Source organism: Sorex araneus, chromosome X (genome assembly GCF_027595985.1).
Source record: "Sorex araneus isolate mSorAra2 chromosome X, mSorAra2.pri, whole genome shotgun sequence".
In the NCBI taxonomy this organism is placed as follows: Eukaryota; Metazoa; Chordata; class Mammalia; order Eulipotyphla; family Soricidae; genus Sorex; species Sorex araneus.
This window is the reverse complement of record NC_073313.1, coordinates 47,334,805-47,359,126: the sequence shown is the minus strand read 5'-3', so window position 1 is coordinate 47,359,126 and position 24,322 is coordinate 47,334,805. Positions and strand designations below refer to the sequence as shown.

General features: G+C 43.6%; 1 protein-coding gene and 1 non-coding gene across 2 annotated transcripts in view; both read left to right on the top strand.

Annotated features, from left to right (window-relative positions):
- Positions 1-1,606: 1,606 nt before the first annotated feature.
- Positions 1,607-24,322, top strand: part of DIPK2B (divergent protein kinase domain 2B) — a 60,745-nt gene continuing 38,029 nt past the window's right edge. Inside the window, exons 1-2 of the mRNA XM_004612937.2 lie at positions 1,607-1,839; positions 10,379-10,643. Coding sequence (XP_004612994.1) covers positions 1,607-1,839; positions 10,379-10,643 — 498 coding nt within the window. The remainder of the gene's footprint in view (positions 1,840-10,378; positions 10,644-24,322) is intronic.
- LOC129400445 (U6 spliceosomal RNA) lies at positions 17,845-17,951 on the top strand. Its single transcript, XR_008627686.1, has one exon. It is a non-coding gene; the product is annotated as a U6 spliceosomal RNA (small nuclear RNA).

Genomic DNA, 24,322 nt, shown 5'->3' with positions numbered 1-24,322 from the left:
GTTCTTGGTGGTGGAAAATGTGCACTGGTGAAGGGATGGTGTTTGATCATTGTATGACCAAGACTTAAACCGGAACACTTTGTAACTGTTCTCACGGTGATAAAAAATTTAAAATTTAAAAATACATTAAAAAAATAAAACTTTTACTCTTGGTCCAGAGTGATACTACAGTGGGTAGGGCACTTACCTTGCATGTGGCTGACCCAGGTTCAAATGCTGGTTTTCATATGGTTCCCCAAGCCGTGCCAGGAATGAACCCTGAGTTCTGAGCCAGGAATAAGACCTAAGCACCACTGAGTATGACCCAAAAACAAAAAAAAAAAAAAAAAAAAAAAAGAGAGAGAGAAAATTAAAAAACATAAAAGACATTTGGGAGACTATATTTGCAAGCCCCATACTCATGACAAAGAAGAATGTAGATAAAAAAATGTCTAAAACTAAAAACAAAAAACACACAAAAAAAAAACAGGATGTGTCATTTTCAGCAAGGAAGCTAGACAGTGAGCTAATGAGCACATACATAACCATCAGAGATCCATTGTCCTAACAACCACCACCACCAATCTTTAGCAAAACTCCCAGTTTGGGGGTCATTCCCAGGCCCTCTCACCTCCTTTTGACCACACCATCCCCAATCCAAACCTGCCTTCCCTAATTTGCTCCTTATAAATGTTCTCTATTCCTAAATTAGCAGCCCCCATTAGGACCTCGGTTTCAGGAGGAAACAATCCCAAGGCAATGAAATCCCTACCACATCAGGCTAGTCTCTGAGAAGTGAGCAGGGCAGTGAAAGGAATGATACTTTCAGACATAGGTGCAGTCTTTCTGGTGCTCCTCCATCACTTCAGAGGCCACTGGTTCTTTCCCCTTCTCATTTCTACAAGAGAAGCTAAAGCATGGACTAGCTTGAATTTTTCTAGTCCATAAACTGTGGGGGTGGGGGGGAGGAGCAGCACTTCACCTTTCAAATCAGCATTAAATATGCCACATAATGGCCAGCGAATTGACCTCTAGTTATTTCACAGTCAAATAATGATCAATTGGGCCAGTAGGGTGCTGTGGTAGGGCTGTCTTAGAGACAGTTTGAACGATCTATTGCAATGGGGGGATATGTATGTGTGTGTGGGTGTGTGTGTGTGGGTGTGTGATAGACAGACACAGCACTTAAACAGTGCTGGGCGGAGGTCTTCAGGATTCTTTGAAACTCCCAGGTGGAACCCAGGTTGGACACACATCCTGCATGGACCTTTCCTGCCCAGCCAGGATATCCTGTGTTTGTCGAAGTGACTGCACAGGGAAGCCCTGACCATTGTCCTTCCCCAAAATCTGCCAGTCAACCCCTCCCTGCCTGCATTAGCCACCCCAGGCAGAGGAAGAATAACTCTGAAACGGGTGTTATCAGCATCCTCCATGGACTTCCTCACCTCCTCCCCAATCTCGTCAGTCCCAAGCTCTTTAGCATCCTCAGGCAGAAACCTGGGATGCTGGGCTGGGGTCAGAACCTTGAAGCCAGCACACATCCCCCAATACACATCTTGTGCCAAAACCTGACCCTGCACACCCTGAGTGGAAAGCCAGAGGCTGCAGCTGAAGGACCGAGTCTGCAATGGAGCTGCAGCAGCTGCCCGGCACAGCCATCCCGCCCCTGGGCTGGCTGACCCTGCTGCTCTGGTTCTCAGCCCGGAGCTGTGCTGTCTCCTCGCCGGCTTCTCTAGCTCCTTCTCTGGTGTCCCAAGTCAGAACCAGCTACAATTTCGGAAGGACTTTCCTCGGTCTTGATAAATGCAATGCCTGCATCGGGACATCTATTTGCAAGAAGTTCTTTAAAGAAGAAATAAGGTCAGACTCTCAATGAGATAACTTAAAAGGGCCAAATTCTATTCCCTTCCCATGAAGATGTCCAGAAGTTTGTGGAAAATCAGTCGGGATGCAATGAATGGGTGGGAGCTGAAACAAAATCATTTCATTATCATGGTAATGGGTTGAAGATGGGTTGGAGAATGGGTCAGGGGGTGTGGAGGGGTGCGGGAGGTATGAAGGTCAAATCCAGTACTAAATGCAAAAATCCTAAATTCCCTTTTGCAAGAGGAGCTTGAAATTTTCTTTTCTTTGAAGGGAGTACCCTGGGACTGTTGAGTTCACCAAGCTCATTTCTCATAAGGGGAGGGAAAGAAAATGTATAGAAAGCATACTATGCAACAGGTATTTTTTAACCATTTTTATTTACTCCTCACAATTATCCTGACAGTTCGTGTTTGTACCCATTATTCAAAGAGGTGAGCTCAGGCGTGGCAAAATCAAGTGACTTGCCCAATCAGACTTGCCTAGTAAATGCAACTCTAGGACTCAAATAAGGAACATTTGCTCCAACGTTTCTGAACCAGCTTTCTATTGAGTGATATTGCCTTGATCAGAGGAACCACCAAGTTTTATACATTTTGATGTATGCAATTCTGGTTTTATATATGTGTGTGTGTGCATTTGTGTGTGTGTTGAAATCTAAAGCTCTCAAAACATAATAAGCCTTTATTACAGTCAAGACACCAAAGATGTGCTGATATCCTTCTAACTCTAGTCATTGCTCTCCAGGATTTTAGAAGGGGGACAAATTGCAACATGAAGGCCTTGACTGAGACAGACGATAAGTGAAGTATAAAAAATCCCCGGGAGCTCTAGGGATGGGATATTAATTCCAAATAGGGACTAGAAAAGGGCTTTCCTGGAAGAAGTATTCTGAGCAAGGCCATAAAGGATGAACTGACATTAAATGGGAGGGGAAGGGGTTAAAGTAAAAGGATCAGATGAAACAAAAGCTCAGAAATGGAAAGAGGTGAAAAGGTGCCTAGAGACCTGGGGCATCTGTGGAGGCATGGCAGAAAGATGTCAATGGAAAAAATGAGATAGGAGGCGAAAGTCATGTCAAAGAATCAAAACCTTAATTTATGAGCCAGTTGTTCTTAAACTTTCCAATATCTAAGACCTATCTTCTGCTTTGCCTTCTCCCAAATTATGTACCTCCAGGTTTGTAAGCTCTGGTGGCAAAATGAAAGGCAATATAAAGCAATTTTATTTCTGATTGACCAGTATTAATCAGAAACATATTCAAATATTCAAGTCACTTAACAGGACTAATAAATCAAAAATATCAGCCCAAAATGTTGAACTTCTTCAGAAAGATGTGATTTTATGGCGTTGGTGTGGACTTTTCCTATTAAGCTTTGTTTTTTTTTTCTATTAAGCTTTGTTAAAAGGCATTTTGTAATGCTAAAATATTCCAAGACACCTACCACTCAATTGGGAAACTCTATAGTAGATGACTGAGAGGGTTAAGCAGGGTAGAGGTAAAAGAACTGAGTGTTGGTAGGTTTTATAGGGAGTAATGCATAAGGTCTGCTGAAGATATTGGCATAAATTGCAAGATCAGTTTATCAGTCCAGAAGAAATGTCAGCATGGACCATTAAAACAAGGCAGGAAGGATGCACATCAGTTCATTAGAGAATAATTTTGTTGACCAGCTCTTTGTCAGCAGAAATAAGGATGGAGATACTGAGAGTGAACTCTAGATATCCCACAAAAGATATAGGATAAAGAGAACCAAAAATACAGATAAAGTGAAACTTTAGGCTCCTTGAGAAAGGGAGCAGTAAGAAGACATATTTCAAGATAAGAAAGAAGGAAACTAAGGAACCAAATGGAAGAGCTCCAGATTCACATTCTCTTCCAGACAAGTAAATATAAATGTATGAATCTGGTCATTGACTTTTCACCAACTGGCAATAAAGCAAAGTTTTTCTCGCTAGGCATGTATTGACCAAATTCAGGAAACAGTTTCCCTCATAGAAATTTGGGTTCCATTAGAGTTCAGGATATTACTTCAGCTTCCTCAGAATTCATTTTCCATGTGTGCCTGAAAGGGAAATGTTCAAAAACAAGCAGGAAACCCCAGAAAGGGCAGGTTGGGCTATGAGCTCTCCAGGTGGAAAATGCACATTCTCAGTGCTAAGAAGCAGAGAGAGGCAGTCAGTGAGTCAGAGGATGTGAACTTTGTAGTTTGAACTATGAACAAGTTCTATTATTAGTATGAACTATACTATTAGTATATTAGTATGAACTATACTCTCTATACTATTAGTATGAACTAAAATGGTTTCAACAAAAAAATTATTTATACATATATACTCTGCTCTAAACTTTTATCTAATATGCCAGTAGTGCTTTCCATATTAACTGTTATTCTCCAGAATTTTATTTTCAATGGTCTTGTCTTCAGTTGCATCAGTCAACTAAAATTCTTTTAACCATAATGTAATCCCCTCTCCTCAAACAACTATTTTTCAATACCATAAACTGTTATGTTGAACATCCCTGTACACATTAGGCTTTTGTGTACATTGGTGATAGTTCCCAGGACAAATTTCTAAACGCAGAATTTATGGGAAGGAAAAAAGCAAATTTGTGAGATTTTGAGATATATAACAAAACGACATATCCAACGGGAGATGTACATCCTTAGAGTTTACCACTTGCAAAACTCACAAATATTTAATATTCCTTCTTTTTTCGTTTGCATTTCTTCTGAGTTGAGCCCCCTTTCAGATTTTTTGGCCATTTGTGTTTCTTCTTTGTTAAATTGTCTACTAGTTGATATTCGTTTGCTTCTCTTTCTAATGACATGTTTGTACTGTTTCTCTCTAAACATCTCCTTTTAAATTACTTTGATGATACCTAAGGAAATGTTTGCCTAAAATACTATTCCCAGGCACCCAGCTCCTCACTAAGATATAAGGATTTAGCAATGCCTTTGTTAAACAAGAAGTGGGGGGCTGGAGCGATAACACAGTGCACAGCGGGTAGGGCGTTTGCCTCGCACGCGGCCGACCCGGGTTTGATTCCCAGCATCCCATATGATCCCCTGAGCACCACCAGGAGTAATTCCTGAGTGCACAGCCAGGAGTAACCCCTGTGCATCGTGCCAGGTGTGACCCCCCCAAAAAAAAAAAAACAACAACAAGTGAAGGGTGACGGGCCAGAGCAATAGTACAGTGGGTGGCGTGCTTGCCTTGCATGCCTGCCAACCCAGGTTTAATCCCCAACACCCTGTATGTTTTCCTGAGTCCACCAGGAGTAATCCCTGAGTGCAGAACCAGGAGTGAGCCCTGAACACTGCTGACTGGGTGTGGCCCCCAAACAAACAAAAGATAAAAGAAGGTAAGCTTCTTCGGCCTGCTAAGTGAGCTCAAAACATGTGAGTGATAGATGATCGCCATCTTTCCTGCTTTCCTTTTTCTTTGATAAAAATGTCCATAAATCTGATGCTTGCCATACTCAATCACTGATGTTTTCTATATCAATTTTCCCATATATTCCATGCTGTTTTAAATCCTTAATTAAAAAGTTAAGTAAAGCTAAAAAGTGAATAAACCTAATTAGATACATTTTTCTTATTGAAAATATGCCCATAAGTGAAATTTTCTGTGATCACAGTCATTGACAGGCTCTTACCAAGATCTGATTGATCCACATTTTTTTATGTGGAGCTCACAAGTGTAGAAGCAGTGGCAAAAGAGGATGCTTAGCAGCCGTATTTCTAAGCAGAATCACTGTTAGGAGTTTCTGCACTCTTAACAGCACTTAGGCCTTTCTTTGTTTTTCTTACTATACCACTTGGATTTATGTCCCCTCCCCTACTAAGTCTTAAATAATGTTTTAATATTGGAACTAAGTAGTGGATGGCTTACAGAAAAATAAATTTATCATTGGTTTGATTTTTTCTTCCCTCCTTCATTCCCCCGTCTTCCTCACCTAAAACACCATGTTGGTTACTGCTTTAATTCACTCTCTCAAATGAACTCAGAGGTCTTGTGACTTGCAGGGTCCAGGAGATATGATGAAAGCATCCATGAGCAAAGTATGAGGACTGCAAAATGTATGGAAGGGAACATATCTCCGTTGAAATGGTTAAATAAGGAAAGTTATTAAAATAGGGAAGTAAGAATCAGAAGAGATAGACCTTTATGGGTTTCAAAGTGAGGGCAGGAACTATTCAGACAAGGAAAAAGGGGATTGACATACCTCAACCCCAATCCTCCAGCTTGCTGGATACAATATTCTCCTTAGTATCTCAACAAGTTGATACTAAGGAGAATTGGACCACACAATCTTTATTCTTCTTATCAGCACTGAGAAACTACGCATCTCCATCTTTCAACATAATGAAGACCTTGGTCAGTCTCACTTCAAACATAGTCATGATCTCAGTAAAGAATGAAGAATTGAATGTTACCTGTAGTTTGTGGTTTTCCAAATTCCAGGATACTAATAGTTTAATGAATTAAATGCAGGACCTTTTTTTACACTGACATTCCTTTAGCCAATAAAGTAAGTAACTATATTTGTGAAAATACATATTTATAAAAATATATTATAAAAATAATTATAATTGTGAGAATACACTCAACACAATATATATTGCAATTTTCAGCGGGCTTTTTCGAATACCTTGAAGCACCACTGAACTGAACCAGCCATCCATTATAGTCACCTATCAAGTCAAAACCACTTATCAGCAGAGCCTTCTCCTGAGCTCTTGAGGAAAAAAGAGACAATGAGCTTGCCCACAGAGCATAAAGTCCTTCTTCACACTACTAAGAGGCAAAAAGTTCTAAGTTCTGTCCCTCTCCCCACCACTACTATCTAATTCACCAAAGAAATTACCTTAAGATTTTTCATCTGCAAATATGAATGGGAAAAAAGTCAGGGAAAAAGTAATCTTTTTGTTTTGTTTTATTTTGGAGAAGCCACATCAGGCTTACTCATGGCTCTGCACTCAGAGATTACTGCTGGCAGAGCTCGGGGAGCTATATGCGGTGTTGGGCATCAAACCCAGCGCAACTATGTGCAAGGTAAATGCCCTATTCACTGTTCTATTATTTTGGTCCCCAACAAAACAATCTTTAAGATTTGTCTTACTGTAACCCCCATAATGTTACCAGTCTGTTTCCAAGAGCTAATTCATAGAATGGGTAAGAGAGGAATCAATAGCCACTATGGTTGTAAGCTCTGACACTTCAAATGTCACTTCCTCCAATTCCTGGCTGTGTTACTTTGGGGAAAATTACTTCAATTCTCTGTGCTTTAGTTCTCTCATATGTAGAGTTAGTAAGAGTACTGCCTTCAGGGGTTTGTTGAAGGGGTTAAATAAATTAACAAATGTAAAGTGTTTAGCAAAATGTCTTTTATGCTTAAGTGTTTCATAAATTTGTGTTGCTATTACCAGGGTCTAAAGAGCCACCTAGTTATAAATCCTTAGTCACAGGCTGGACAGGAAGGTTGAATCTCCATCAGCAATAACAGGTACAGGAAACAGGCTGGCGGGTCTGCCTCGGGGCTCTAACCCCTTCCTTGACCTCCTGGAGAGGAAGATATGTCGGGGTCCTGGCCAGTCAACCCTGGCACACTCTCCTATAGGAGAGGGAGTGGGAAGGGGAGAAGCCTCTGCCCTGCCCCACCGAGGAAGAACCACACAGAGGGGGAAAGCTGGAGGTCAAGCAGCTCTCTATTAGCGTTCACACAGGGGTTTGTATACATGTACTTCCAGGCAGCCTATATGCATGTCACACCCACCTTGTATGTCACGTTCGCCTCGTATGTCACGTTCACCTCGTCAGGCTCAGTACAGATGTTAGTTAATGATTTATATTTCCCATTCTCAGGGCCCGGTGTATTAGCTCAGGCAAATGGTAACTGTCAGGTCCCTCATCCCATTATCTCCTCAACCCAAGTGCCTTTCTGGGTGGAGTGCCAGCACAACACCCTGGGCCCCTGTGAGCAAAGCCAACTCCTATTTCCAGGGGTGTAGGATTTGGCCAGGATCTCAGGCTGGCTGCTGAGACCCCAACAAAGATCATTTCCCATGGTTGTACTGAAAGGTCCAGTAAAATTGACTGGTTACACATTTATGTTGTTTTGTTTTGGGAGGTGGAGAATGGTGTACACTCAGCAGTGCTCAGGATTTATTCCTGACTCTGCACTCAGGGATCATGTCTGGTGGGCATGAACTACCATATGAGATGCCAGGAATCAAACCTAAGATGGCCTCGTGCAAGGCAAACACTGTCCTCATTGTACTATTGTTGCAGCCCCTGTGTTTTGTCTTTTTCAATAGATTTGTGGCAATGCCCTTCAAGAAATCTCTTTGCACCATTGCAGTTTGAATAATAGTGAATTACTGGTGTTTTTTGAGTTTCTGCTACAGTGTCTTCTTTGAAAACCTTCAGCTTCTGGAGGTAAAACTAAAATATCACTATCACTGTCATCCCGTTGCTCATCGATTTGCTCGAGCGAGCACCAGTAATGTCTCATTGTGAGACTTGTTGTTACTATTTTTGGCATATTGAATACACCATGAGTATCTTGCCAGGCTCTGCCGTGCGGGCGTGATACTCTCCATAGCTTGCCGGGCTCTCCGAGAGGGGAGAAGGAATCGAACCCGGGTTGGCCACGTGCAAGGCCATGGGTGCCTTAGGTGCCTTGCCCTACCGCTGTGCTATAGCTCCAGCCCAACTAAAATATAACTGACCAACAACAACAAAAAAAAACAATCTAGAGTTGGGGGCTAATCAAACTGCTCCAAAACCCGTGGGGTTACTCAAAAAACACCAATAATAAAAATGTATGAATTCTTATTTTAAAGAAAATTATAACATATCATAGCATTTTAATTTTCATTTGTAATATAACCCTCAACTGTTACAAAGAATGGAAGCTTACATTAATTAATATCAAACTGGAAATCAGTATGTATGAAACGACCCCTTTTTTTTAAGTACACACATATGATTTTCCAAATAGATGATAATACAGACACATGCATATATGTAGATATTTAGGTGTTCAGTTTGTAGAAAAATTTAATTTGAAGGTTTGTGCATTGAACTCTTTCTTAGTAATATTTATCACTAAGAATTATATGGTTTTGCTTCATACAAAAAAAAATTTTAAAGTAATCAATCATCAGCCGTAGTCATTGTAATAGTAATATAATATAATAGTAACATAAACTCCTTAGTAATTTTTCATATGTTTATCAGAAGAAAATTGAGTAATCTATTTTAATAGAAATAAATGTCTACAACAACTGTAGGACTGTCTGAGACAAGATTCAATGTGGATCTTAATGACTGGAGATATAGTACAGCAGGTAAGACACTAGCCTTGTACCTGGCTGACCTGTGTTTGATCCCTGGCATGCCATATGGTCCCCCAAACCCAGCCAGGAGTAATCTCTTAGCACATAGTCAGGAGTAAGCCCTGAGTACAACTGGATGTCACCCAAGAGCAAAAAAAAAAAAAAAAAAATGGGACTTTGGAAATTTTTAGATGGTGACAGACATGATTTCCCCCTGAGGAATGATCAATCCAGTCATAGTATTGCATTATAAACTTATTGGGTAATGTGAAATATGGTGATCTCTTTGTAACTACTGTTTCCTGAGGCTTGGTTCATAATGATGGTTATCTTCGGACTAAAAGCAAAATTGATCAGGTAGCTTGGTAGCTTGGAGTTGGATATGAAATCTCTAGTGGTGTCTCACAAGGAAGGAAGCCCAGAAGCTTTTTCAAAAACCTTGGTTCTGGGGCTGGAGCAATAGCACAGCGGGTAGGGCATTTGCCTTGCACTCGGTCAACCCGGGTTCGATTCCCAGCATCCCATATGGTCCCCTGAGCACCGCCAGGAGTAATTCCTGAGTGTACAGACAGGAGTAACCCCTGTGCATCGCCAGGTGTGACTCAAAAAAAAAAAAAAAATCTTGGTTCCAAGACTCAGCAGCTATTGGTCAGAGGGTTGAGAGTCACTGGAGTCAGTACAGGGAAGGGGTAAGATTGCGGGTATTACTGAGACATAGACATGAGTTTTCACCATGCTTGGCATCTATTGACCGACTTTGGAGAAAGTATTGAATGTCTTTCAGTTTCCGCTTCTGCATCTATGAATTAGGTTGGGGTAGCAGGAGAATCCAAAGTACTTGTGTAAAGCTACTGTCTTTACATACAGTAGACGTTTAGAAAGCAGTGGCTAAAACTTCTGTGTCAGTTGCATGAGAAGTGTCCATGTCTGGTCTGGTCCTCCCTCACTTTTTCTGACATCATATGAATATTTCCATAAGTCTACGGGAACAAAATAGCCCTCTCCCAGAAAATGTTTGGAGCCCCTACCCCCTACCCGGGCTGAAGGGCAAGAAATGGATCAGATAGGATGCTTTCTCCACTCTTCTTGTGCCTGGGTTCTGAGGGTTTCTGGCTCTGGCGATGCAACTAGCCTCAGCTTAGCTCATCCTTCCCACTCTCAGGTGGATCCTAAAAGGGTTCTTCTTCCAGGTTTGACAACGGGCTCATCTCCCACCTCGGACTGCCTCCTGACTACTTGCCTTCTTACCCTGCAAACTACTCAGATGATTCCAAAACCTGGCGCCCTGTGGAGATCTCTCGGCTAGTCAGCAAACGTCAAAACGAGATCTCAGACAGGCAAATCTGTGCCTCTGCAGCTGCCCCCAAGACCTGCAGCATTGAACGCGTCCTGCGGAAAACAGAAAGGTTCCAGAAATGGCTACAAGCCAAACGCCTCACCCCAGACCTGGTGCAGGTAAGTGTGTGTTGGCTAGGGGTGGTGGTAAGGGAGAGGGGCAGTGAGACAAGGTGTAAAGGTTCACCACTGCGAAGTCTGTGGAACCAGCACCTTAGGCTCTATGTAGAAAAGTCGGTCACAAAAGAACACACAGTAGCTGTCCAGGCCCTCCCCACGCTCTCATCAACAAGGCTCATTAACATGCACATTAACTACAAAGTTAATTACAGAGTTGAGTACATGCAGTTAACATACAGGCTGGAATATTTACATAACTGTGGCCATAGGGTGCTAAACAATCAGCAAGTGTCATTCATGTGTAGCATTGAAGTTGTAGTAATCTATTCTAGCAGAACAGTTCTAGCTTGGGCACACTTTTGCAGCCCTCATTGTCTAAACTAAGCTAAACTTGTTTTACCCAGGGGACTATCCATACCTTGGGGCTTTGATTGGGGGTGAGGGGGAAATTTCCTACAATAAACAGCTAGATGAGGGAGGTATTCTCAATTTCATATCTCAGTCTGGATGAAAGGGGCTGTTGTCTGTCTAAAATGGGTCAAAACAATGTCCTACAGCAAAATGACTTATGACAAGATAGGAACTCAATAAGATTTATATTGTTGTTGAGTTGTGTGACCTGGCAGTTGTGTTTGTTCCTGCTGCCCAGATTTTCAGGTCTCTGTAGCTTAAGGGCTGAGGTGAAGTTACACTCTTTGCAGGAAAAGGAGAATCAGTCCCAACCTCCACTTAAAGTCCAGGTCCTTTGTCTTTCATCACAAAAAAGATTTTCGGGATCTTTTTCCCAAAAAAAGAGTGTGACCAAAACAATAGAATAATACACACTCAAGAGAGAATGAGGGCTTCTGAATAGAGAAGAGAGAGCCCCTAAAGTAAAGAGAGAGATTATGTACCCAGAGAAAGACACAGGCATCCCTAAAAATGGGAAGCTTTGAAGTTAAAAAAAAAAAGTCACAAACCCAAAGATGGGTTGCTGGCATTTCCCAAAAATGGAGTGCCCAGAGTTGTTTTGGGAAGCCGGTTATGTAAGTCTTTTCCAAGCTGCCTTACTGTGGTCTTTCTGTGCAAATAGAAGTCATTGCCGGAGTACTGTCAAGAAAACGGACTTTAGAATCTACTGGTCTCTCCAGTCTCTGAATCTTATCAGGACTTGGTTCCTGCCTGTGAATTCTCTTCCAAGCCTTTGGTTTTGAGCTTGAGAGCAGGATGACTCTTTTTCGTATTCTATCTTGTCTCTCAGAATGTTTCTTGATTTTCTTGTTCCTATACATGTACTGCCAAGGCCCCCTCCTTACTGGTTGCCTATCTCAATTTACTTATAGGGACCTTTCCCCTTCTCATCCTCCATTCTATCTGACGGGACCCTCAGTCACAATTCGGGAAATACTTCCTAGCTGCTATGACCTGAAAGGATGGCCCTCATAGCCCTCCCTCAAAAAAGATCTCAACTTATCTACATCTTTGGGTGGAAGGTGGGAAGGACTTGATCCTCTTTGGATATCCCCATATATGTCATGTTCCATGATCCAGAGGGTACACTTGAAAATCAACTTCCTCTACTAATTCCCCCTATAAAAATGCAAACCCAAGCTGAAGAGCTAGTACCGTGGCCAGAGTGTTTGCCTTGCACGTAACTGACCCAGCTTCAATCCCTGGCATCCTCTATGGTCCCCTGAGCCCACCCGGAGTGATTCCTGAGTGAAACAGGAAGAGTAAGCCCTGAACACAGCTGGGGGTCTCTCTCTCTCTCTCTCTCTCTCTCTCTCTCTCTCTCTCTCTCTCTCTTACACACACACACACACACACACACACACATACACACAAGCACTGAACACAGCTGGGGGTCTCTCTCTCTCTCTCTCTCTCTCTCTCTCTCTCTCTTACACACACACACACACACACACACACACACAAGCCCTGAACACAGCTGGGGGTCTCTCTCACACACACACACACAAGCCCTGAACATAGCTGGGGTCTCTCTCTCTCTCTCTCTCTCTCTCTCTCTCTCTCTCTCTCACACACACACACACACACACACACACAAGCCCTGAACACAGCTTAGGGGGTCTCTCTCTCTCTCTCTCTCTCTGACACACACACACACACACACACACACACACACACCACAAGCCAAACCTCAGTGATCAGAGAAGCCAACTAAAAACAGAGACCCCACCACCCCACCTCCCCCGACCAAGCTGAGAGCTCCCACCTACACCCCTTCAAAGGTTGTCTCTGAACTTCAGCACAAGGCCAGTGTTGTCATATCCTGCCTGGGTCCCACTCCTGAACTATTAAAGACAATCCTGAAATTTCCAGGATTGCCTTTCTCCATCCAAAGTAGTTTTGCAAAGTGGAAGATACCATTCCCCTGGGGGTATGTAAACAATGGGGACAGCAGAGTAGCCTAAAGTGCAATGGGGACAGCTTTCTGTGTAAATACATAGAAAGAACGGAAATTTCCAGGGGGACTCTGAGTGATATTTTTTTATGAGGAGAGGACAATAGGATAAAAAATGTTTGGGAAGCTGGAGCGATAGCACAGTGGTAGGGCATTTGCCTTGCATGTGGCAGACCTGGGTTCGATTCCCAGAGTCCCATGTGGTTCCCCACCCCTCCCAACACTGACAGGAGTAATTCCTGTGTGCATGAGCAACCCCTGAGCATCGCCGAGTGTGACCCAAAAAGCAAAAAAAAAAAAAAAAAAAAAAGTTTCGGATCCTCTGAGCCAAAACCCCATGTACCTTCACATACATTTCACATACATTCCACTAAGTCCTTTGGGGTAGAAGATGTCACCTCAAAACACTTAGAAGCACACCTTTATCAAACATGGAAAAGGAAAGGCTCAACCCAGTATCCCAACCATGATAAGGGTGAAGAACTAGATGCAGCTCCCACAAGTGTGCAAGAAAGCTCTGCTTCTTGATTTCACTAGTCCCTAGTCCCTAAGGCTCCCCGGGTGACTTCTGAGCACTCAGTTCCTCCTTTGGTTCCTCCCAGATTAAGGACATAGAACAAAGAATAATGGCTGATGCTACCATATAGGCTGTATCTCAGATGGCAGGGAAACTGCTCTGGAATCAGAAGGAACCAAGTTGTGGTGACATGACCATCATCTGACACAGAGCTTTCTAATGAGTCCGTCTTCATTCTGGACTCTAGGAATCTCACTGGCACTGAATGGGGCAAAATAACCTAGAGGAAATAAAGCTGTTCCCAGGCCAAGGTTGTAATGGGTGGGATCCAACAAAAGGTCTTGGAATATTGGTCCAGATGACAAGGAGTGGAGGTCCATGTGGAAAGACGCCTCTGGGAACTTCTCGACACTAGGTAGAACCAGAAGGCAGGTACCAAAGCCCACATCAGGAGCCACATCCCAGATCTAATTCCCCAGTACATCACCTCTCATGCACCTGCAGACAAATCTTCCATTTTGCTCACCAGGTGCCATTTGCAGGGTAGCCTCAAGTAGCACTGAGGCATGGAAAAGACCCGTAAGAAACCTTCTCCACATTGCTTCAGACAGAAATCCCCACGAAAAGTAGAAACCCTCAGGAGGAACAAAACCAGATACATAAGGAATCGTCCCAGAAATCCTTGAAAATGTGATCACCTCTGAATACCCTCATTGACATCAGACCTGATCCTCAAGTGCACATTTTTTTTTCTTTTTGAGTCACACTCGGAGATGCACAGGGGTTACTCCTGACTGTGCACTCAGGAATCACTCCTGGTGGTGCTCAGGGGACCATATGGGATGCTGGGAATCGAACCAGGGCCTGCTGCGTGTAAGGCAAACGCCCTACCCGCTATGCCATCGCTCCAGCCCCTCAAGTGCACACTTTTCCCAAGTCTGGCCCCAGGTTACCTCCATCTGGTACTGGGATATTTTATCAAAGGACAGAGCTTCCTGGTGCTGAAAATATACTTGACATCTCACAGAAAGTGACTAGAGTTGCCTTAAACTTCAAACTAGAGAAAATACTTTTCCCTCAACTTCTAGATACTTGTATAATGATAATGGTAATAATAATAGAGTTGGGATTATTCCAGAGGATCTGGAAACTTACAAATCAACATTCTCGGTGCATCTAGTGTCATCTATCTCAATGAGTACAGACACTGTGGTCTAGGTAACAGTCTCCTCGGACCCAGAAATTAGTTGGGTCCTGGCTCTGCCACTGAAGCTTATGGGAGAATGAAAAGGAGCAAAGACTCAGAAAAAAGGAGACACCTCCCAGTTTCAACTCAGCCACTCAATAACTGTGCTACATCTTAGGGTCACAAAGGAGAAGCCCCCCCTCCCCTGAACATGTTTCTTGGTGCTGTAAACAGATAGTAACAATGCGCCACAAAGCAAAACAGTGGGGCTAATGGTGGTACTCTGTTTGGGGACAAAGGATACTATGTATGGGGTCCTTACTTTGCATGTAAGCCCTGGACATTCTCACTGTTTTAACACCCCTCTACCTGAAACGGGTCAGATGGAGACTTCTAAACCTCCCAGCTCTGAGATTTGACTCAATATCAGAGACTCTGCCTCTTAATTTAACAAACTCTGAATGCTTACCATAGAACCTAACTGATTCCTTCACCCTAATGAGTTTGTAGTTTAAGGAAGTTTCAGATATGTATCACCATAAAAATATGTGGCAGCATTATTGTATTAAGTACATCCCTTTAATCAGTTTATTGTGCTAAAATTTCCTCTTGCACTTTCATCATCTTGTATTGTCTTTTCTAATGTCTGCTCCCCTCCACCAAAATATTTATTAACAACACCCCAATAAGACACAGCCAAGGAACTGAAGAGATAGTGCAGTGAGTAAAGCTCTTACCTTGCACACACCCAACCTAGGTTTGATCCCCTGCACCCAAAATGCTCCCCTGTGCCTCACACGAGGAGTGATGGCTGAGTGCAGAGTCATTAGGAAGCCCTGAGCACATCCGGGTTTGGCTCAAAAAACTAAAGACAACAGGGCCTGGAACGATAGCACAGCGGGTAGGCATTTGCCTTGCACGCGGCCGACCCAGGTTCGATTCCCAGCATCCCATATGGTCCCCCGAGCACTGCCAGGAGTAACTCCTGAGAGCAGAGCCAGGAGTAACCCCTGTGCATCGCCGGGTGTGACCCAAAAAGAAAAAAAACTAAAAACAACAAATTATAGCAAAACAGAGCCAAAACCATTACCATTTTCACTTTCCTTAGGTCCTCCCCTAGCTCATCTCTCATCCCCATAAGAACTTTTTCTAGTTTTTATAATGGGAAAATAGCAGCAGTCATTTCATAAATTCTAGACAAAATCCATTCCTGTTCATGAGCCAGACTAAAGGCTAAAGGTCATGGCCACCCCAATGTGGTTCCAAGGATGCCCAAGGTGCTGTCCACTCCTCCCCTCCATGGCCTCATGCAGGCAATGCCAAATGTCTGCGCTTAGTAAAATCCCAGTATCAGCCAGTGTCAAAAGGATCCATCCTCACTAAAGGTGAGGGGGAAAAAAGAGAACAGAAAACGTGTTCAGACAAAAACTTGTACATGAATGTTTGTAACAGTATTATTTGCAGTCATCCAAAGATGGGAAAGAATAAAATATGTCTGTCAACTGATGAACTATAGCACTGTAGCACTGTCGTCCCAATGTTCATCAATTTGCTCGAGCAGGCACCATTGATGTCTCCATTGTGAGACTTGTTGTTACTGTTTTTGGCATATCAAATACGCCACGGGGAGCTTGCCTGGCTCTGCCATGTGGGCGGGATACTCGGTAGCTTGCTGGACTCTCCGAGAGGGACGGAGAAATTGAACCTGGTTCGGCAGTTTGCAACGCAAATGCCCTACTGGCTGTGCTATCGCTCCAGTCCCAACTGATGAACAGATAAACAAAATATGTTATATCTGCACAATGCAATGCTATCCAGTCACACAAAGGAATTACGTACTGATACATGATACAATAGAGATGAACTTGAAAATATTATACTAACTGAAAGAAGTTAATCACAAAAAGGCATACATTATTTGACCCTATTTCAATTTATAGGAAACATCCAGAAAGTACAAGTCCATAGAGATAAAAAGCAGATCAATAGTTACCAGGGACCGAAGGGCATAAGAATTAGAAATGACTGCTTAATGGCTACAGAACTTCTTTTTGGAATAATATAAAAGTTATGGGATTAGTGGTAATGTTTGCACAACCTTGTAAGTATATTGAAAACCATAGAATTGCTTACTGGTTAAACAGCTATACACAGAGTATATAAGCATGTATACTTATGTCTATGTCTATATACACACTGGTTAAAAATTGTATGCCTTAGGGGCTGGGCCTGAGCATTACCAGAGGTAATTCCTGAATGCGGAGCCAGGAGTGACCCCTGTCCATCGCCAGGTGTGACCCTGTCACTGTCACTGTCATCCCGTTGCTCATCGATTAGCTCGAGTGAGCACCAGTAACGTCTCCATCTTGAGACTTGTTGTTACTGTTTTTGGCATATCAAATACGCCATGTGTAGCTTGCCAGGCTCTGCCATGGGGGCAAGATACTCTCGGTAGCTTGCCGGGCTCTCTGAGAGGGGTGGAGGAATCAAACCCGGGTCAGCCGCATGCAAGGCAAACGCCCTACCACTGTGCTATCGCTCCAGACCAAGGTGTGACCCGAAAAGGAAAAAAAAAATTGTATGCCTTAAACTGGCAAACTCTACTTCTTTACGAAAAAAGAATCAGGGACTGGAGAGATAGAACAGCAAGTCAGGCACTTGCAACATGGGTTTGATCCCTGACATCCCATATGGTCCCCCGAGCACTGCCAAGAGTTATTCCCGAGTGCAGGGCCAGGAGTAACCCCTGAGAATTGCTGGGTGTGGTCCAGAAATGAAAAAGAAAAAAAGCATAAAAAAAAAGCTTCCCCAAACCTATGAGCTTGGGAAAGTTTTTTCTCCATTTCCTTAGAGTGCTGAGAGGTGATGGCAAAACTAATAATTTAATTCACAATAGGATGTTAACAGCTATTAATGTTTCACTGTTAACCCTCTAAGGAACAATTTGCATGTACAGCCAATGTTGTAATGTTCTACAGTAACCCATCCCATGACTATATCAGGCCTTCCTAATATAATCCCCAACCACCCACTAAAACCAGATATGAACCCAGAATCTTCCTGCTGGGAACTCAGCTGAAAAAGGCGAAATCTAGTGCTCGCTTTGGCAGCACATATACTAAACTTGGAAAGATACAGAGAAGATTAGCATGGTCCCTGTGCAAGGATGACATGCAAATTCGTGAAAAAGGTGAAATCTATTTCCCATTTAACCCAACAATTATTTCTTCATTTTTCTGACCAACTATCACATATGAGACCCAATTTCTAGTTTTTAAAATAATATATTTTCTTATTTGGTTGTTAGCTTCAAGAGTCAACTAAACACACAGTCCGGAGACTTGCCTCATCCTTCATGGCTCAATGCCAACACCACCCACTGGTCAGAGCAACCGCAGGGATTCTTTCAACACATGGCTTAAGTGGTTTTTCCCTGATTGCCTCATCACTGTCTGAATATGGTCAAGCACACGCATCCAACATGCATGTGTTAGCTGGCATGTGATTAGGGATGAGTGAGGAAAGAGACACATGGAGATCGGAGTTTTGTTAAGGGAACTGCCAAGGCAGAGAAGAGAGGACAAACTTTCAAAGAAAAACATTTTTTTAATGAAGGCAGGAGAGATCTGACTGGTGCAGGGACCTCAGATGCTTAAGTGCCTGTCAACTTGAATGAAAAACCCTAGTCATCACCATCAGACATGGCTCCCCTCCTCAGGGCCTGGTGTGGGTTTTATGTTAAAGGCAGTTTCTAGACTCACAGGCAGATCACAGCAGCAAGAGGCTGCAAAGAGGGAGGGAGAGTCGAGTCTGAAGCACAATGTAAGACGTGTGTGGGGTGGGGTGGGACCCATCTCTGTCTCTGTATGTGCAGCACTTGTGCTAATAAAACTGCGCCTTTTCTTCTCTCCAAGCTGCATTGTTCTGATGGAAATATCCCGCAGCTTAAATTACTAGCCCACAAATAGAACCACAGCCAAGAACACCTCCCAGAATTTATCTTGCTCAGAGAACCACAAAGAAGGCTTCCTCGGCTACTATACCAAGGGCAGAGAGACAAGTACCTTCATCAGCACGTGGTTAATCCAAAGAAAACACATCCTCCCTCACATCCCTTTCCATCCCCTCGGCTGCCAGGTTCTGACACGGTTCTCAACAGAGACCCTGTTTCTGAGCCGGAGCCTCGCTGGCGTGGCGGCTCTTCTCCCACTAGATGGCGACGTAGAGTCATCGGAAGCAGCTTTGTTGAAACAAGAATCGCCAGTATCTTTTTCAGTCCGGAGATAAAGCAAAATGCATGTTGATCATTTCATCAGAATAGGGCCCAGAGATAACTGCTACGCAAAATTCACTTGTTTTCGGTTTTGATTTTTGTTTCGTGCCACGACCGGCAGTGTTACAGAGCTTCCTCCTGGCAGGCTTGGAGGACCTGGATCGGCCACGTAGTGGCAAAAGCCTTACCAAGCTGTACTATCGCTCTGCCTTAAAAAGTTCACTTTTGTTTAAGTTTTATTCAAAAATATTTCAAGTCCATTTAGAGTGTATACGCTGAGCCCTAGGAGCTTATAGGGTGCTGAGACAAGCTCCCATAAGTCTGGGAGTTGACCACCCTAGTACGGAAGACAAACTATATTTGACTCATTCTGATACACCTTAAGTTATGAAAAATTTGGCAAAAAGAAATTATTTTTATATCAGAGCCACAGCTAGTGGCTAGAAACATTGATTTCTCAGGCTACCAGATCAAGGACCCTTCCAAAAAGTTGCACTTAGCATTTAAAAAATAGCATGCTGGGGCTGGAGTAAATAGCACAGTGGGTAGGGCATTTGCCTTGCACGCGGCCGACCAGGGTTCCTTTGATTCCCAGCATCCCATATGGTCCTCTGAGCACCGCCAGGGGTGATTCCTGAGTGCATGAGCCAGGAGTGATCCCTGTGCATCGCCGGGTGTGCAAATAAATAAATAAATAAATAAATAAATAAATAAATAAATAAATAAATAAATAATAGTAAAAGGAATTTATTAAAAAAAAAAAAAAAAGACTAGAAACATTGATTTCTCAGACTACCAGATCAAGGACCCTTCCAAACAGTTGCATTGCACTTAGCATTTAAAAATAGCATGGTGGGGCTGGAGAGATAGCACAGCGGGTAGGGCGTTTGCCTTGCACATGGCCTACCCGGGTTCGATTTCAGCATCCCATATGGTTCCTGAGTACCACCAGGGGTAATTCCTGAGTTCAGAGCCAGGAGTGACCCCTGTGCATGGCAAGGTGTGACAAATAAATAAATAAATAAAATATAGTTTACTTTTTTTTTTCTTTTTGGGTCACACCCGGCAATGCACAGGGCTTACTCCTGGCTCTTCACTCAGGAATTACTACTGGCAGTGCTCAGGAGACCAAATCGGATGCTGGGATTCGAACCCGGGTCGGCCGCGTGCAAGGCAAATGCCCTACCCGCTGTGCTATCGCTCCAGCCCCCTAAATAAATAAAATATAAAAAATAGCATGCTATATTAATGCTGGGGGGGGGGTGAAAGCTGCCGATTGATGACTATATCTTTTTCACACTCATCTAATATTGAAGTCAAAGATAAAATAAATGTTGGAGTTGGGGGTTAGGGGGTGGGGTTAGGGGAACTCAGCAGTGCTCAGGACTTACTCCCGGCCCTGTGCACAGGGGTCACTCCTGGTGGTGCTTAGAGGACCAGGTATAGTGCCAGGGATCAAACTGGGGTCAGATGCGGGCAAAGGCCTTGCCTGCTGTACTATCTCTCTGGCCCCAAAGATGGACTAACTATTAAGGAAACTGAAGCAACTAAAGTGCCTTACCAGTCCCACATAGGGTAATAGTCCCAGGATATATGCACACAGCTTCTGGCTGAAAGGTTGCTTTAAAATCAGAGCCCTATTCTCCTTATGATGCAGTATCAATTGAGGTGCATAGCTGGAAGCCTGCTTCATGAGTGGAAGGGAGAAGGCAGATGGAATAGAGAAGGGATCACTAAGAAAATGATGGCTGGAGGAACCAGTTGGGATGGGAGATGCATGCTGAAAGTAGATAATGGACCAAACATGATGACCTCTCAGTGTCTGTGTTGCAAGCCATAATGCACAAAAGTAGAGAGAAAGAATGGGGAATATTGTCTGCCACGGAGGCAGGAGGAGGGTGGGAAAGGGGGGGTATACCCGGGATATCGGTGGTGGGGAATGTGCACTGGTGGAGAGATGGGTGTTTGATCATTGTGAAATTGTAACCCGAACATAAAAGCTTGTAACTATCTCACAGTGATTCAATAAAATAAAAGTTAAAAAAAATAAACTTAATTTAATTTAAAAAATAAAATCAGAGCGCTTCAGGAGGCTGGAGCAATAGCACAGCAGGTAGAGCATTTGCCTTGCACGCCACCGACCCAGGTTCGATTCGCAGCATCCCATATGGTCCCCCAAGCACCGCCAGGAGTAATTCCTGAGTGCATGAGCCAGGAGTAACCCCTGTGTATCGACAGGTGTGACCCAAAAAGAAAACACACACACACACACACACACACACACAAAAAAAAAAAAAATTAGAGCCCTTCAGAGGCTTGTTGTGACCAAGCAACATGACTGTCTTCCCCGTGGCTCTAGGAAGTGGCCCTAGGAAGTGATGGCAGTGCCTCTTATGTTGCCCCTGGGCATTTGGGGAGCCAACTAGAGAAAGTATGGAGGGATGCCCCAACAAGCTACTTTCTCCTTCCAATTATGGAACTGCTGAGAGTTAAAGACGGAATCACTGGGGTTTACAGTTAAAACCACTGAGGCTTCTACACCTCATCCTTTATGGCAAAGGAACAAACCGATTCATTTCTAAGTCTCCAATTGTATCATGGTGAGCTAAAGCAATAGTACAGCTGGTGGGGCACTTTCCTTGCACACCATGAACCTGGGTTCGATAACCAGCATCCTGCATGGTCCCCCAAGCACTGCCAGGAGTGATTCTTGAGTGCAAAACCAGGGGGAGCCCCTGAGCACTGCCAGATGTGCCCCCCCAAAAAAATCAAATTGTATCATGGGCTCCTATGAAAAATATAAACATATGATCTAGGCCGCCCATTATAATCACACTTAAATAAGTTTCACTTTCTTTCTTTCTTTCTTTCTTTCTTTCTTTCTTTCTTTCTTTCTTTCTTTCTTTCTTTCTTTCTTTCTTTCTTTCTTTTTTTTTTGTTTTTGGGTCACACCTGGCGATGCACAGGGGTTACTCCTGGCTTTGCACTCAGGAATCACTCCTGGCAGTGCTCAGGGGACCATATGGGATGCTGGGATTTGAACCTGGGTCGGCCGCGTGCAAGGCAAATGCCCTACCTGCTATGCTATCACTCCAGCCCCGCCCTTTCTTTCTTTCTTTAAGGTTTTTGGGGGGCAGGGCCACACCCAGTAGTGCATATAGGATGCCAGAGACTGAATCTGTCTGCTGCGTACAAGGCAAGGGTCCTCCTACCCACTGCACTATCACTCCAACACTACTTCCCCTTCCTTCCTTTCCTCTACTATTGCTGCAATGATGAAAGTTGCAGTGCTCATACATTTGGCTGTGCTGCTCAACAGTGATCACACACTTGTCTGATGCTCAGACATGTGAGCACCAAAAGCCACGTTCCTGGCTGTGGTGTTCGCATAGCATTAGATGTGGTGCTTGTTCATCAGAGCTCGCACATGTCAGGTGCAGTGCTCACACACAACTGGCTGCAGTGCTCAGAGATCACACTCTATTGGGGCATAATAGTCTCAGACAGCAAAGCCACCAGAAACAGGCAGTTCCAGCATTGAACTCGTGGACTCACACTTGGAAGGCATGTGTTTTTACCCACTGAGTCACTCCACACACCCCTCTACATTATTTTTTAATGGCTTTCAGGAGGGAAAAGAGGTAGTTCAAGGCTTCACTGGGACTGGCACAAACCAGGTTGGGAAAGAAGAGGGAAGCAAGAGAAGATTCAGGGAAGTGAACATAAGATAGGTCACTGGTGGAGCCTCAATTGCACAACAGACAAAGCCCCCCACCCCCGCCCCCAAGCAAAACAATAATAAGCCTGGACAATCATTAGAACAGACCATTCACAGCAGACATGACCTCCGGAGACTCAACTTTCCTTGAACTTAGATGTCAGCCCTTTAAGAAATCAAGCCTTCCTTTGTTCTTGCTGTGCTCTTCTTTTCATTATCTGTTTCAGTGTACTTAATTAAGAACAAGTATTTTTGTCATAGTGTGACTTGATTCAGAAGTCTGAGGATTGATTGCCTGTGATTCTGTGTATGCTTACATAATAAGAAATAAACATGTTAAATTGTGCCACACGTGGTATATATCTATAGAGAGAATCACCTGTAAAAATTAGTGATAACACTAATTGACATATTGGTTATGTTCTAAACAAACGTTTATTAGTGCCTATGGCAGACTGTGTGTTATATGTGTGGGGCCCTGGGTTCCATGTCCCTCACCATTTAAACAAAAATAGGTTTTGGTCACCTTTAATTAGCTCATTCCCTGCCCACAACCTCCAAGCCTGAGGTAGAAAGAAACCCTGAACACTACAGGTTGTGGTGCCCAACCAATCAAAAAAAGTAATAAAATTAAATTAAAATTGGGGGATTATCTTACTTGTGGGGTGATCCCACACCCAGTAGTGTTCAGGGCTGACTCCTGGCTCTGTGCTCAGGGATCAATCCTAGCAGAGCTTGGAGGACCATATGTGGTGCCGTGGATCTAGCCGGGATTGGTCATATGCAAAGCAACAGCCTCCCACCTAATAAAATGAAATAATTTTTAAAAGTATGTAAACTGTTCATTAGATCACAAAGTCTCTTCAATGCTTTTTAAAAAGTGGAAGTACTGGGGCTGGAGTGATAGCACAGCGGGTAGGGCGTTTGCCTTGCACGCGGCCGACCCGGATTCCATTCCCAGCATTCCATATGGTCCCCCGAGCACCACCAGGAGTAATTCCTGAGTGCATGAGCCAGGAGTAACCCCTGTGCAACGCTGGGTGTGACCCAAAAAGAAAAAAAAATAGAATACTAAAGTCTATTTTGTCTTCTTAAAAATAAGTCTCTCAATGAGAAACGTTATTGGTGCCCGCTCGAACAAAAATCAGTACCAGGGCCAGAAAGATAGTACAGCACTTGCACTCAGCCAACCGGTTCCAATCCCGTCATCCCATATGATCCTCGGAGCCCCCTGCAAGTGTTTCTTGAGTGCAGAACCAGGAGTGACCCCTGAGCACCTGAGCACCAGGACCTGTGGCCCATAAAACAAAACAAAACAAAACAAACATTTCAATCCCAGAAAAGCAAGGGAGATTGCCTAGCATGTAAAAGGTGCTGAGTTCAATCCTGGCACCACATACGCCCACATACACACACCAAACACTGCTTGATTCAAGCAACTCTACATCGTGGCCTGAGTACCTAACTACCAGGCCCACTACACTAGATCAATATTCCCAGGAGTGGCTGAGTTCCCTGAGCTCCACTGGGGTAGGCACATTTTTTTTTTATTTTTGGTTTTTTTGTGTGCTCACAATTTTT